General features: G+C 44.1%; 2 protein-coding genes across 11 annotated transcripts in view; one reads left to right on the plus strand and one right to left on the minus strand.

Annotated features, from left to right (window-relative positions):
* The window catches only part of rbpjl (recombination signal binding protein for immunoglobulin kappa J region-like), an 87,064-nt gene that overhangs the window by 27,687 nt on the left and 46,423 nt on the right, over positions 1-12,954 (minus strand). The window contains exons 1-3 of one of the 7 annotated variants that reach the window (XM_061932878.1): positions 5,228-5,399; positions 3,704-4,284; positions 127-214 (exon numbers count right to left, since the gene is read on the minus strand). In XM_061932878.1, the coding sequence (XP_061788862.1) occupies positions 127-214; positions 3,704-3,761 (146 nt within the window). In that variant the 5' untranslated portion in view covers positions 3,762-4,284; positions 5,228-5,399. Of the gene's footprint in view, positions 1-126; positions 215-857; positions 883-3,703; positions 4,845-5,227; positions 5,400-12,954 lie in introns of those variants that run through there. The other 6 variants (XM_061932882.1, XM_061932879.1, XM_061932877.1 and 3 more) reach the window with 6 other exon arrangements.
* matn4 (matrilin 4) overlaps positions 1-12,954 on the plus strand; it is a 13,626-nt gene continuing 672 nt past the window's right edge. The window contains exons 1-17 of one of the 4 annotated variants that reach the window (XM_061932874.1): positions 1-155; positions 6,486-6,531; positions 6,634-6,729; positions 7,154-7,329; positions 7,401-7,559; positions 7,730-7,961; positions 8,128-8,250; positions 8,396-8,518; positions 9,523-9,642; positions 9,719-9,841; positions 10,877-10,999; positions 11,380-11,502; positions 11,581-11,678; positions 11,811-11,942; positions 12,029-12,212; positions 12,308-12,460; positions 12,534-12,636. In XM_061932874.1, the coding sequence (XP_061788858.1) occupies positions 6,648-6,729; positions 7,154-7,329; positions 7,401-7,559; positions 7,730-7,961; positions 8,128-8,250; positions 8,396-8,518; positions 9,523-9,642; positions 9,719-9,841; positions 10,877-10,999; positions 11,380-11,502; positions 11,581-11,678; positions 11,811-11,942; positions 12,029-12,212; positions 12,308-12,460; positions 12,534-12,636 (2,054 nt within the window). In that variant the 5' untranslated portion in view covers positions 1-155; positions 6,486-6,531; positions 6,634-6,647. Of the gene's footprint in view, positions 156-3,976; positions 4,261-5,413; positions 5,429-6,485; positions 6,532-6,633; positions 6,730-7,153; positions 7,330-7,400; positions 7,560-7,729; positions 7,962-8,127; positions 8,251-8,395; positions 8,519-9,522; positions 9,643-9,718; positions 9,842-10,876; positions 11,000-11,379; positions 11,503-11,580; positions 11,679-11,810; positions 11,943-12,028; positions 12,213-12,307; positions 12,461-12,533; positions 12,637-12,954 lie in introns of those variants that run through there. The other 3 variants (XM_061932873.1, XM_061932875.1, XM_061932876.1) reach the window with 3 other exon arrangements.

Raw genomic sequence — 12,954 nt, forward strand, 5'->3', positions numbered from 1 at the left:
GCACACAAGCTGAGCAGCTTGGATACATCCAACCATCCTCACTGAGAACCTGTGTGTGTGTGTGTGTGTGTGTGTGTGTGTGCGTGTGTGTGTGTGTGTGTAGCAGGACATTTCCCAGCATCTCACCTGTCCCACTCGACGTGTCCATCCAGCAGGTGAGTTATTGGGTCAGTAGAACCGGGCTGGAAGCAGGCGACCTGCTGCCTGGAAGCTTCTGGAAAGACACATTTAGTGAGCATGTTAATATTTCTTGATGATTTTCTGAGCTCATGATCTCATGAAGATGTTCTATAAATACGAGAATTGTCATTCATCTTAGTCCAACTTTCATCACTTTACTGCATGTGCATTTAATGGCTAAACTTAGACTGTTGGGTTCACAAGGTCACATGGAGGTGCCCGCCTCTGTCCAACACAAAAGATGCGGAACTGATCACCAAGTGGACCTTTAATGTCCTCCAGCTGTGTGCGGTCACAGAAATGTAAAAAACAAATAACGTAAAATAATTATTTATATTTGTTCATTGAACTGTGTTATAAATGTTTTTGTATGATTACAATCATTTTGAACATTTCTTTAAAACATGCTGAATTTGCATAATGAGGCTCATTTCTCTATGCTTGGTGCGTGAGCGAGAAAACCTTCCAAGTACACTGCGCTTGGCGCTAAGTGCACTCGTTAGAAACCTCCGATGAGGCTGCGGGGGAGCTGTTCCTTTCTGATTAGTGGTCGTTTCTGTCAGCATGTCGCCAATATAATGTGTGCAGAAACATTAACAATATGACTTTGTACAATCTTTTTTTTATTGTATTTAAGACGTGTAAATGACGCGTCAGTGAGTGTACGGCACACTCACTAGCTGTATTGACACGGATACTGTGTTAGTGTGTCATAATGGTCATCCGCCATCTGATGGATTAAAGAAGTCACTTCATTTGACCTGCAAACAAAATGAATAATTAGCAACTATTTTTATTTATCCTAACAAATATTTGCCCAGAAAATAATACAAAAAGCACAACACATATAGCAAACGAGACAATAAGAATTTGGCTCTATAAGATCAAAATGATTCCACACTTGGTAATTGTTTTTCTTTTTCTTAGTTCCATTTATCTTAAATTATTTAGTCCCCTGACGTTATTAAGTACAGGCTGTCACTCGTGACACACACATCGAGGCTTCGAGGGACGCAGTATGACTCCTTGTGTTTCAAAAGGCATCGATGTTTCAGTATCATTTGACCCATCACTAGTATTCATTGTAAGTGTGACATCTTATTCTTGCTAATCGGACAATAAAATACAGACAAATCATTTGGAGAGGAGCGCAGTGCCACTGTGAAAAGGCAGAGGTGTACGAGATCCGGCAGGTGCTTGTCGCATCTTTCTGCAACAAAGCACAGCTACGGTGAGCGGGAACTTAGTGCAAAACAATATCAATGTCAATATCAATTCACACAAAACTAGAATAAAATAAGGAGGATTTTTACAAAGTAACAAGGGCTTCATGGAGAAGGATAGGTGCATGGACTTATAAACAAAGGTAAGGGCCCAAATGGTTTTCAGTTTTATCCCCACAAAATTAAATGGGTTCAAAAAGTATTTAAAGACATAAATGTATTGGTTCGATTCTATTTCTATTGTTGTTATCCTCGTAATGAACATCAGGGGCGGCATGGCGTAGTGGGTAGAGCAACCGTGCCAGAAACCTGAGGGTTGCAGGTTCGCTCCCCGCCTCTTACCATCCAAAAATCGCTGCCGTTGTGTCCTTGGGCGGGACACTTCACCCTTTGCCCCCGGTGCCACTCACACCGGTGAACTGAATCGGAGGGGGCGTTGGCGCAAATTGCAGCCACGCTTCTGTCAGTCTACCCCAGGGCAGCTGTGGCTATGAAAGTAGCTTACCACCACCAGGTGTGAATGAATGATGGGTTCCACATGTAAAGCGACTTTGGGTACTTAGAAAAGCGCTATATAAATCCCAGTTATTATTATTATCCTGTATGGGTCGAGCACAATGTCAGCGCCTCAGTAGGTATGCACCTTACCAGACGTCAATCATGTCGTCTGGCAGTGAGACAGGTAGACATGAGGCAAGATAGTGTGAGACATGAGAGACAGAGCCTCAGTGAAGGCTCACTTCCTGTGTTTGAAGTAGCAGACAGACATCTGGTTTCACTCACTGTCGAGCCTAACAAGTGTGTCTTTGTCTTAAGGTGTAGCTGTCATTCAAACGGCAAAACGAAACGAAATGTCCTTTGCTACGGTTTTCTGCTTCTTGTCCGTAATGACGTCTTTTGCTTCGGATTGTGTTTGTCCCCCAGATAATGCATATACCGTATTTTTTGGACTATAAGGCGCACTTAAAATCCTTTAATTTTCTCAAAACTTGACAGTGCGCCTTATAACCCGCTGCGCCTAATGTACGGAATCATTTTGGTTGTGCTTACCAATCTCGAAGCTATTTTATTTGGTACATGGTGAAATGATAAGTGTGATGGCAGTCACACTTAAGAGATACGTGTACACTGCACTATGATGGCAGTCACACATAAGAGATACATGTGGACTGCAATATGACTCAAGTAAACAACACCAAAATTGTATATGTTCCATTGAAAATATAGAACATTACACACGGCGCGCAAAAATCTATCAAAATGTTTTAGTACGACTTTGGTAAGCTATGAAGCCGCACCGCTTGATGGATTGTACTGTGCTTAAACATTCGAATATTATTATGGTGTGTGTATAATAAGGTAAGACATATTACCTGGCGTTTTGTTTCGCAATATTATGCAAAAGCAACTTTTCTTACCTTCTGGTACCTGTTGATGTGTATTTGGAATCTGGATAAGTCCTGAAAAATTGCGTGAGTCCGCCTTTGTAGTCCGTGCCGACACCGTAGTCGATAAGCTTCTTCTTTTTCTCTATCTTCTTGTTATGGGACATTCATCCTCGACTGTTGCCATTTCTAATATAAAGTAGTGTAAAGTTCTTACTTATATCTGTCAGTAAACTCGCCATGAAAGCGCACATTTTTTTTACATTATTCACCTAAGGAACTTTAGTTATTAGAGAACTCCGGTCGGACAGTTTTTCACAGGACACATTTCCGGCATTGTTATTGCACTAGTGAGCCACGGATGGGGAGATGGTGCTCCGTTATTGATTTAAGTAAAGTCTGAATGTCATTAAAACAGTTAGCTCCATATTATATTTCACTTCTTCCACTCCCGTCCTTGCACGCTACGCCGCTACAACAAAGATGACGGAGAAAAGACGCTGCCAAAGGTGAGCCACGTAAATAAGACCGCCCACAAAATGGCGCATCCTGAAGAGACTGTCAGAAAGCGGCTTGAAGATGATCTGTAAAACATAATCTATGCAACATTTTGACCAAAGAACCACCATTACATGTTATGTACACCACAAGGAAGTGTTTTCAATTTAGAAAAAAATAATAATAATATGACCCCTTTAATGCGCTCTATAATCTGGTGCACCCTATGGTCCGGAAAATACGGTACGTTAGCCAGTCCGCTGTTTCCTCCCCTGTCACATGGAGGGCATAACTGTTGCTGACCAGCGGTTATGACAGGTGATTAGCTTTGTTGTCCCCAGCGTGGAGTTATGACTATAAGAGGTCAGGGGTCGTGGCGAGTGAGGGGGGTGCAGAAAGCTCTGGTCTTGATCCTACCTCTGTGTCCGTCCTCTACGACGTCCAGCTCGTCCATCATGGTGCGCACACTCTGCATAAATTAGTACGTCTGGTTGAGAGGGTCCAAAATCAGCGGCCACATGATGACGGGCAGCAACGCAGGACCACAATCAGAACCTGCAGATTCCCGCTGTGGATCTGCCAGCTGTAAGAACGCGTCCTGCTGCTTGCTGTCAAGATGGTCCACTTCTTCTCAGCCTTGTTTGCCGTGTGCACGTGACGCTCGGCCCGACTGTCAGGGTGGGTTAGTTCTGGTCTAACAGTCGTTCATTAACTTGGCCCATGGCAAGTGTGTGTGTGCAGCCAGAGCAAACAGAGATAATCACCTGTTACTTTCTCACGACGTTCCGTCTCCTCAAACTCAACCCAGACCAGTGAGAAGCAGTGCCAATAGTCTTTGAGCTGCGGTTAGTAGTCATGTTTACTTGAGAAAACTTTTTGACGGCGTTGATCGTCCAACATGCCACAATAGTCTGCGTCATCGGGATGCAGGGACTTCTTTGCGTTGCGTTGCTGGGGTCCTCGTCAACAAAAAGGTAATTAATCCTAAACAAGTTGGCCTGTTGGAGGAAAGCAGGAAATGAGCTCTTGGGGGGGCGCTGTCATGGTTACGGTCATAAGATCACCAACCAAAACAAACAGGAACAAAGACGTAACAGCAGGCTGGAATCGAACAACGGCAATCAATGTGAAGCCATGCAGAAAGGTCGACTATATTACGCATTATTAATAGTGCACCATGTTGCGTTTTTACGTACCCACCAGTGCATCTCTAGAAACAAAGTGAGATTACAAGACATTCATCATTGGCTTTAGTGCTTTGTGTTACTTTCGACAAGTGCACTTATGTTGCACTTAAAACTGTCAAAATGGTGAGTGCACAGTACTAGGTACATCAATCAATCAATCACTCGATCTAAATGTATTTATATAGCACTTAATACCAAGTGTCCCAAAGGCCTTAACCGACTCACAATGACATCCCCTGGTCTAAACCAACATTCGGGCAAGGAAAAACTCAAAAGACCCCAAACATGGAAAAAGAAGAACCCTTGAGAAGGGACCACAGATGTGGGCTGATCGGCCGCAGTGGATGTAAAGTGGGTATTGAAATGTTAAATTCATAGATAATGTGAGAGTTCAGTCCATCGTGAAGCAAACAGATACTAATAGCTCCAGTTGTGCATGGAAGAGTGGTACAGCCACCAATTCGATCAGCTAGCAAGCACCTCATCCAGACTGGTACCGCTCCAGAAATGATCCGGAGGGGACAGAGCAGAAAAATGTTAGCCTTAAACGGTGTCTATATAAGTTCTAAGGCGGGACTTAAGGGTAGCACCTCCAACTATTTCTATACCATTACTTACCAGCCTTAATCCTTGCTATCTCAACTACTTAGCGAAAGGAGAGAGACTCACTGGAGTGGTTGCAATACACCAATAAAAAGGAGGGTAAAAAAAGTGTATAAATATAAAGATGATCATAAATAGAGTAAAATCCAACTTGCTGTCGGCGGTGATGTGTCCTGCAGACGCTGCGGGGGTCATGTCAGGTTCACGTCTGTAGAAGGAGTTAGCGTGTGCTTCTCTGTGCTCTCTGCCAGACATTCCTGCTTCCTGTTCTCCCGCGTGGGAGCCACGCCGCTTCGTTTTGTCGCGCGCTCCGTCAGGTAGAAAGTCGAGAGGAGCTGTTACCGTGGCGACGGTAAGGATGAATGCTAAGGTTTGTTTGTAGCGCCCGGATGTGAAACAGACGCTGTCTCGTTTCGCACTTGTGCCAATGTCAACAAACCTTTCTGACCTCTGACCTCTGTTTAAGCTTTTGGCTTTTTATGAAATTGTTTTTTTTTCAATTTCATTCTGCAGTCAACTTTAAATTAAAAGATTTGTGTGCTAATTATAAATGACCCATTATTTACATTAGTCTCTTTTCCAAGCAGCCAATCACAAGAGACCACCTGAAAGCTTCTCTTTGTGGATAACTGTACCACTGTGTGTGTGTGTGTGTGTGTGTGTGTGTGTGTGTGTGTGCTTAGCAGGATGGTAGCACATTGGCGAGGGGGGACGACAGGAAAGGGGTTTTAAGGGAGAAGGGAGGTGGGGGGCGTTCTAAGGCCTCTTTGTGCTTCACACACTCATGCTAGTCCTTGAAATAATCTCAATAGAAATGGGATCTCAGAGCCAGCAGGTAACCTCTGACCTCACAAAAGGTACACCCTCCAATAATCCAGTGGAAGCTGTTTTAGCAGACTTATCGCATCCTGTAGCTGTCCCAATACTTTTGTCTGTCTGACTGACTGTACACATGAAAATAACTTCACAAACTTCTGATGTTAATGGTCTTCGGACTAGGACTGCTATGTTGTCATGAATTGGGTCTAGTTTCAAATTGAAGACATGATCTACTTAATGTCCCATCCGGACTCTAGATTCTGTGCTGGTCGTCAGCGTTGAGCAGAATCAGTTTGCCAGAATCTCATTTGACAGTCTGAAGGGCCCGGCAGGAAATAAAAGGGAAGGACAAGGGACAATCAGACCAGATCATGACCTCGGGTTTATGCACTCAAAAGCCAGCCAAGACGCAGATGAAGACCTCCCATTAGCAGGATCCATTCTGCACCGTCTTCCAGGTGTTTTGGGGCTTTTTTACTACTAGGCGGGGCTGGAATGCCCCTCTAGAACACACTTCACCATCGCTGTTATTATAACCTGACAAACATGCTGGAATTCACCCACGGCCTCTAATCTCTCCTTCGCAACAGCACATTGGTTCTGATCCAGACTCGGAGAACATTTTTCCGACAACTAGTGAGTACAAAGTGTACCATCAAATGACGACTGCATACTAACACAAAGTAGTGTTAATAAATTATGAGCGTTTTGTCTTCCAATATTTGTCTTGTCATCCAGGTTTATTGTGAGCGATGAAGACCACACGTCTAGGGGGAGCGCTCGCCTTCGTGCTGCTCAACATGGCCACCCTCGCCGTCGCCAGGCCCAAAGCAGGTCAGTCTACGGACACAACAGACATCCCAGGGACTTTAGCATATAGCTTACTTATTGTTTGCATTAAAAAGAAAACATTTCTTCACACCTGGTGTGGAGAAAACATTCCTGGTAGTTTGGTTCAATTCCAGAGGCCATAAAAAGGCTGCAATGATCTTTCACTACGGCATCCTTGAAAGACCTCATAAAGGCTGAAGAGAAAAGCAGGTGCCTTATTGGAGTCCAGGAGAAAAATGTGATTGTTTTCCCAGCAAAGGCAGCATTTTTTGTTCTGGGAAAAACTTCCAAATCCAGAATCCTCTGAACACTCTCCAATTCACATGCAGGATACTTCCTGTATGGCTCTGTGACACAGTCCTCCGGAGGACCTCAGTGTAAGCACTAGGGGGCGCTGTGGCTACATTCAAACACATATCTTTGGCAGGTCTGGAGCAGAAGTGCAAGTCTGGCCCGGTGGACCTGGTCTTCCTCATCGACAGCTCCCGAAGCGTCCGCCCGCATGAGTTCGAGACCATGAGGAAGTTTATGATTGACATCTTGAACACTCTGGACATCGGTCCAAATGCCACCAGAGTGGGAGTGGTCCAGTATTCCAGTCAGGTACCGGCAGTTCCTCCAAGATTGTTCTTGGACTTTCGAAGACATAAACAAGAACATCTTTGTCTTTTAAGGTCCGCAGTGAGTTCTCCTTGAACAGCCATAGCACACTGGCCAACATGGTGGATGCCATCAATGGGATCGTCCCGCTTGCTCAAGGCACCATGACAGGCCTCGCCATCCGTTACATCATGAACAACGCATTCATCGCTCAGGAGGGAGACAGGCCCAAGGTAGATTAATGAAGATAAACAAAACAAACTCATTTTCTCTTAGGATTGTAAACATATAGTTTCCCTCGGAGATGTGATGCTATTTACTTCCCCCTGAGGAGAACAAGTCCTTCTTGGCGGAGACTTAACAGATCACTGACGAGCCTCCTCACTCCCACATGTTTCTACAGGTCGCCAATGTGGCCGTCATCGTGACGGACGGCCGTCCACAGGACCGCGTGGCCGAGGTGGCGGCGGAGGCCAGACAGAAAGGCATCGAGATATATGCAGTGGGTGTGGCCAGAGCCGACATGGCCTCCCTGCGGGCGATGGCGTCACCGCCCTTTGAGGACCACGTCTTCCTGGTGGAGTCCTTTGACCTAATCCATCAGTTTGGACTTCAGTTTCAGGATAAACTATGCGGTGAGACCACCAAAAAACAAATATGTTCTAGTGTGCTGATCAGTCACTTTGCTGCAAATTTCCAGCGCTGAATGAATGTCGCAAATTGAATGACTCAATTTGTTATCACTATTAAGTGGGATTCAAAGATATCCTCAGCTGACATTTTACGGTTGTTGTGGTGCAGGTTTGGATCTCTGTGTGGAATCAGAGCATGGATGCGAGCACATCTGTGAAAGTTCTCCTGGTTCGTACCACTGCCTTTGTCTGCCCGGATACACACTTAACAACGATGGGAAGATGTGCACAGGTGAGGATGGGGTGAAGAGAGAAGAACAATAATTATATGTGTCTTCAATTAGTTTCTGAGAAATGAAGGCTCTCTGGGCTTAAACAATGTTTATTTACCTGTGTGTGTGTGTGTGTGTGTGTGTGTGTGCGTGTGTGTTGTTCAGCCATGGACCTCTGCGCTGAGGACAAACACGACTGTGAGCAGATCTGCGTCAGCTCGCCTGGCGTCTTCACGTGCGACTGTAACGAAGGCTTCACGCTCAACGACGACAAGAAGACGTGCACATGTGAGTCTCACAGGCATTCACACACACACACACACACACACACACATGCGCGCACACGCACGCATGAACATTCTTGTATTTATTACTTTCTTGAGACCTCCGAATAATGGCTACCTATTTAGGACCCCCCTTTCTAGATATATAAAGATTTGTATTTACAACATTAATAATATATACATACTATGCAAATAGAAAAAAGGTAAGCTTTTAGTTAATTATTATTTTTTGTTTGTAATTGTTTTTTAATCTTCATTATTTACTTCAAGTTATTACAGTATATACAATATATATATATATATATATATATATATATATATATATATATATATATATATATTTTTTTTTTCTTAATTAATTTTGGCCAAAGCGGGTGCATTTCAAATTCTTACACACATTTGTTATTACATATGTTGGCCATAGGGGGAGCACTTCAATTTTTTACACACACTGGTTATTTCATATGTTGACCAGAGGGGGAGCACTTTTAAAACCGACACACAGTCAATTTGAAAAATCCCTCCTTTTTGGGACCAAATGGGATAAAATTGCTATGGTATGAAAAGGGGTAGGATTAAACAAACTCAGCTTCTTCCTACTCCTTTTCAGACGTGCTGTAATGAAACAACTGGAAATATGTGATGCATTACATTGTATTGTATGCATGTTCAAAATAAACTGAAACTGAACTGAACAGAATTCTTATTTTGATAGATTTCACCACCAGGGGTGCGAATTAGACATTCTCTATTAGATGCAATGGTTTTCCGTATTGGGACCATGATTTATGTCCTAACTTGTTCACCGGTCCTCATATGGAAGGTCCTTTTCCTTGTTGATGTAGAAACACACACACACACACACACACACACACACACACACACACACACACACACACACACACACACACACACACACACACACTTCTTACTAAAGAATCATGTCCAGCAATGTGGTTATTGTCAGTGTGTGATTGTTATTAATGATGTCAACTCTGGTGCCCACAGTGATCAACTACTGCTCGTTTGGGAATCACACGTGTGATCACGAGTGTGTGAGCGTGCTCAAAGGCTTCCAGTGTCGCTGCAATGATGGCTACAAGCTGGACGACGGCAGAACCTGCCGGGGTGAGCACACACGAGCACATGCATACGCGCACGTACACACCCCTGACCTTGATGTGTGTGTGTGTGTGTTGTGCAGCCACGGACCTATGCGCTGAAGGCAAACACGACTGTGAGCAGATCTGCGTCAGCTCGCCTGGCGTCTTCACGTGCGACTGTAATGATGGCTTCACGCTCAACAAAGACAAGAAGACATGCACACGTCAGTCAAGCACACGCTAAAAAAGACAGAGAAGGACACGAAAAAGGACGCTGGCTTAAATATTTGTCACAGTGTTTGCCTCGCAGTTAGAATGGTCTAGCTTTAAATGTTGGCTCGTCTTCTCTGAATCTACTTGAAATGTTCTCTTTTTGATTTCTCTTTCCTCCTACAATTCAAAAACATGTACGACAGCTTCAAGGGATTAGAGACTCTAAATCCATCCATCAATCCATTTTCTACCACTTGTCCCTTTCGGGGTCGCGGGGTGTGCTGGAGCCTATCTCAGCTGCATTCGGGCGCACCTTCTAAATCAGGAGTTTTTAATATTTTTGACCTCAGGGCCCAACTTTTCAACTACAGAAGGGCCCGAGCACACTCAATTATTAACACTAAATTAGTAATCTTATTCTTGATTTTAATCATATTCAATAAAAATATCTAACCTATTTATAGTTTACAACATTGTCGAACGAGATGAAACCATGTGGAGATTATTTATTTAACATATAAAGGTCAGGCTGATTAGAAAAATAAGTACTAACCAAATTACTGCATAAGAAGGGACTCATAAATAACTGACCAAAAAACAAATTCACATACAGTTGTGTTAAAATAAATAAACTCAGTTAATAATGAATAATTTTCTTAACTGAACTGTCAATAAAATTAAAGTGCGAATGAAAATACAGCTTCACCACTTTAGTCATATTTTTTGCACTTAAGGAACTTCTCTATGACTTTAGCTCCAGACTGGCATTACTGCCACAAGTGGTGGAAAAGTGTAAGACAACTGAGTACTGCTGCAGCCCATATGGACCACAGCTGAGAAACAAATATTTTTGTATGGCCCTCTAAGGGGGGTGTTCATGGCCCAATAATGGTTAAGAAACGCGGCGCTAAATGGTGCATAGATTGTGTCAGCACTGTAATTAACTGGGGATCATATGTAGACCATCTCTCACCCTAACACTTTTAATGATACCGTGTTATGTGTGTGTGTGTCTGTGTGTGTGTGTGTGTGTGTGTGTTGTGCAGCCATCGACCTGTGCGCTGAGGGCAAACATGACTGTGAGCAGATCTGCATCAGCTCGCCTGGCGTCTTCACATGCGACTGTAACGAAGGCTTTGTGCTCAACAAGGACAAAAAGACTTGTAAACGTCAGTCCACTGAAAATATTTAGTCTTTTTTCTACTATTTTCTCCACCAAGATGTACAGTTCACTTTGGGACATTTTTAACATGATCAAAAGTTGAAAAAAATCAGCACTTCTTGGCACCCTTCTGTTGGGTAACTAACTAAAGGGGCAGAGCAAGACACAGTACAGTGTGGTGATTGGTGGTCAAAGAATAATCATTTCCTGAGTGGGGAGAATGCATAAACCAGGTAGAAAGATGATTGATTGGCGCTGTGTGATGATGGCACTATGATGTTTATGGAACTGACATACACACATCTGGATTTACACTGCCTTAATGGACTTGATGGTCCATTGGTGTGAACTTAAAGGTGATCTTTTATCATGTGTGTGTGTTTGCAGACTTGGACATGTGTAACATCCTGGACCATGGTTGTGAGCACCGGTGTGTTAGCACCCCAGGGTCGTACTACTGTTTGTGTCCTGAAGGTCAACTTCTGAAGGAGGACGGGAAGAGCTGTGGCAGTGAGTTGGACTTGTTAGTTTCACTTTGGATTTAAAACAGGAGACAAACATGGCTGTCGTTCTTGTTGTGTCCTCCAGCCTGTAAGACAGCCAACATCGACCTGGTTCTTCTGATTGATGGATCCAAGAGTGTTCGCCCACAGAACTTTGAGCTTGTCAAAAAGTTTGTCAACCAGGTGAGTTTGAGGTCACGTTGTCGCAAAGGTTTACTTAGTGTCTTGTGGGAACTTGACGGCTTAAAGTGTGAAAAAACCTTTAGACTGCTGGAATATTTGGTGATCTAACACAGTACCTCTGCTGTCCTCTAGGTTGTGGACACTTTGGACGTGTCCGCTCATGGTACCAGGGTTGGTCTGATCCAGTATTCGAGTCGCGTCAGGACAGAGTTCCCCCTTAACATGTATCACACGGCCGATGAGATCAAAGCTGCCGTTATGAAGGTAACCAGGATGCCCAAACTTTTACTTTGGAAACCCCCGGAAGGAATTCAGAAGGCTTTCATTTTGGAAGGCTTGCCTGCCAACAGGTTGAATACATGGAGAAAGGGACCATGACGGGCTTGGCGCTAAAACACATGCTGGAGAACAGCTTCTCTGAGGTGGAGGGTGCTCGTCCCGCTGTCCGCAGCATTCCCCGAATTGGACTGGTCTTCACGGATGGACGTTCCCAGGATGACATCACCGAATATGCCAAACAGGTCAAAGAAGCCGGTGAGCCACTCGAAGATAAAATGTTACAGTTCACCTATGGATCAGTGAAATATCCCGGTTTCATCGTGAAACGTATCCGCAATGCTGCCCGGCAGGAATTACTATGTATGCTGTGGGCGTGGGCAAGGCTGTGGAAGACGAGCTTCGGGAGATCGCTTCAGAACCTGTGGAGAAACATTTCTACTATACCACTGACTTCAGCGCTATCAGCACCATCGCAGAGAACCTAAAACTCAACGTGTGCCCAGGTACAACATTTGGTTCACAAAGACCGTCTGAGAACGGACTTTTATGCTCACTCATTTCCTCATTGTCCTGCAGAGGAGAGTCAGGGGGAGATCGAGGTGAAAGACCCGTGTGCCTGCGAAAATCTGGTAGAGTTCCAGCAGGCCGCCATGAGCAACCTGGAGCAGCTCACACAAAAACATATCCTTATCTCACTACAATCACATATTTTATTCTCAGTAGATGAACTAAATTATCCCAAAAACCTTTAAATACAATCGCTCGTCTGTTGGACCCCAAAAAGACATCTCGAATGCTCGCTAAGACGATGAATGCTAACTAAGGAGTCGGACTCTAGTCCGAGTCCATAATCCTCCTCTCCCAAACACTACCAGTTGTTCAAATGCAGTCAGGCATATAAAGTTCTTTGGAATGTTACAAATCCAAACTGACCAACTCAGGTCCACATAGTTTTCCAGTGCAGTAGGGGGAACCGACATGCCGTGACCTCCTCAAC

This window comes from Nerophis lumbriciformis, linkage group LG38 (genome assembly GCF_033978685.3).
Source record: "Nerophis lumbriciformis linkage group LG38, RoL_Nlum_v2.1, whole genome shotgun sequence".
In the NCBI taxonomy this organism is placed as follows: Eukaryota; Metazoa; Chordata; class Actinopteri; order Syngnathiformes; family Syngnathidae; genus Nerophis; species Nerophis lumbriciformis.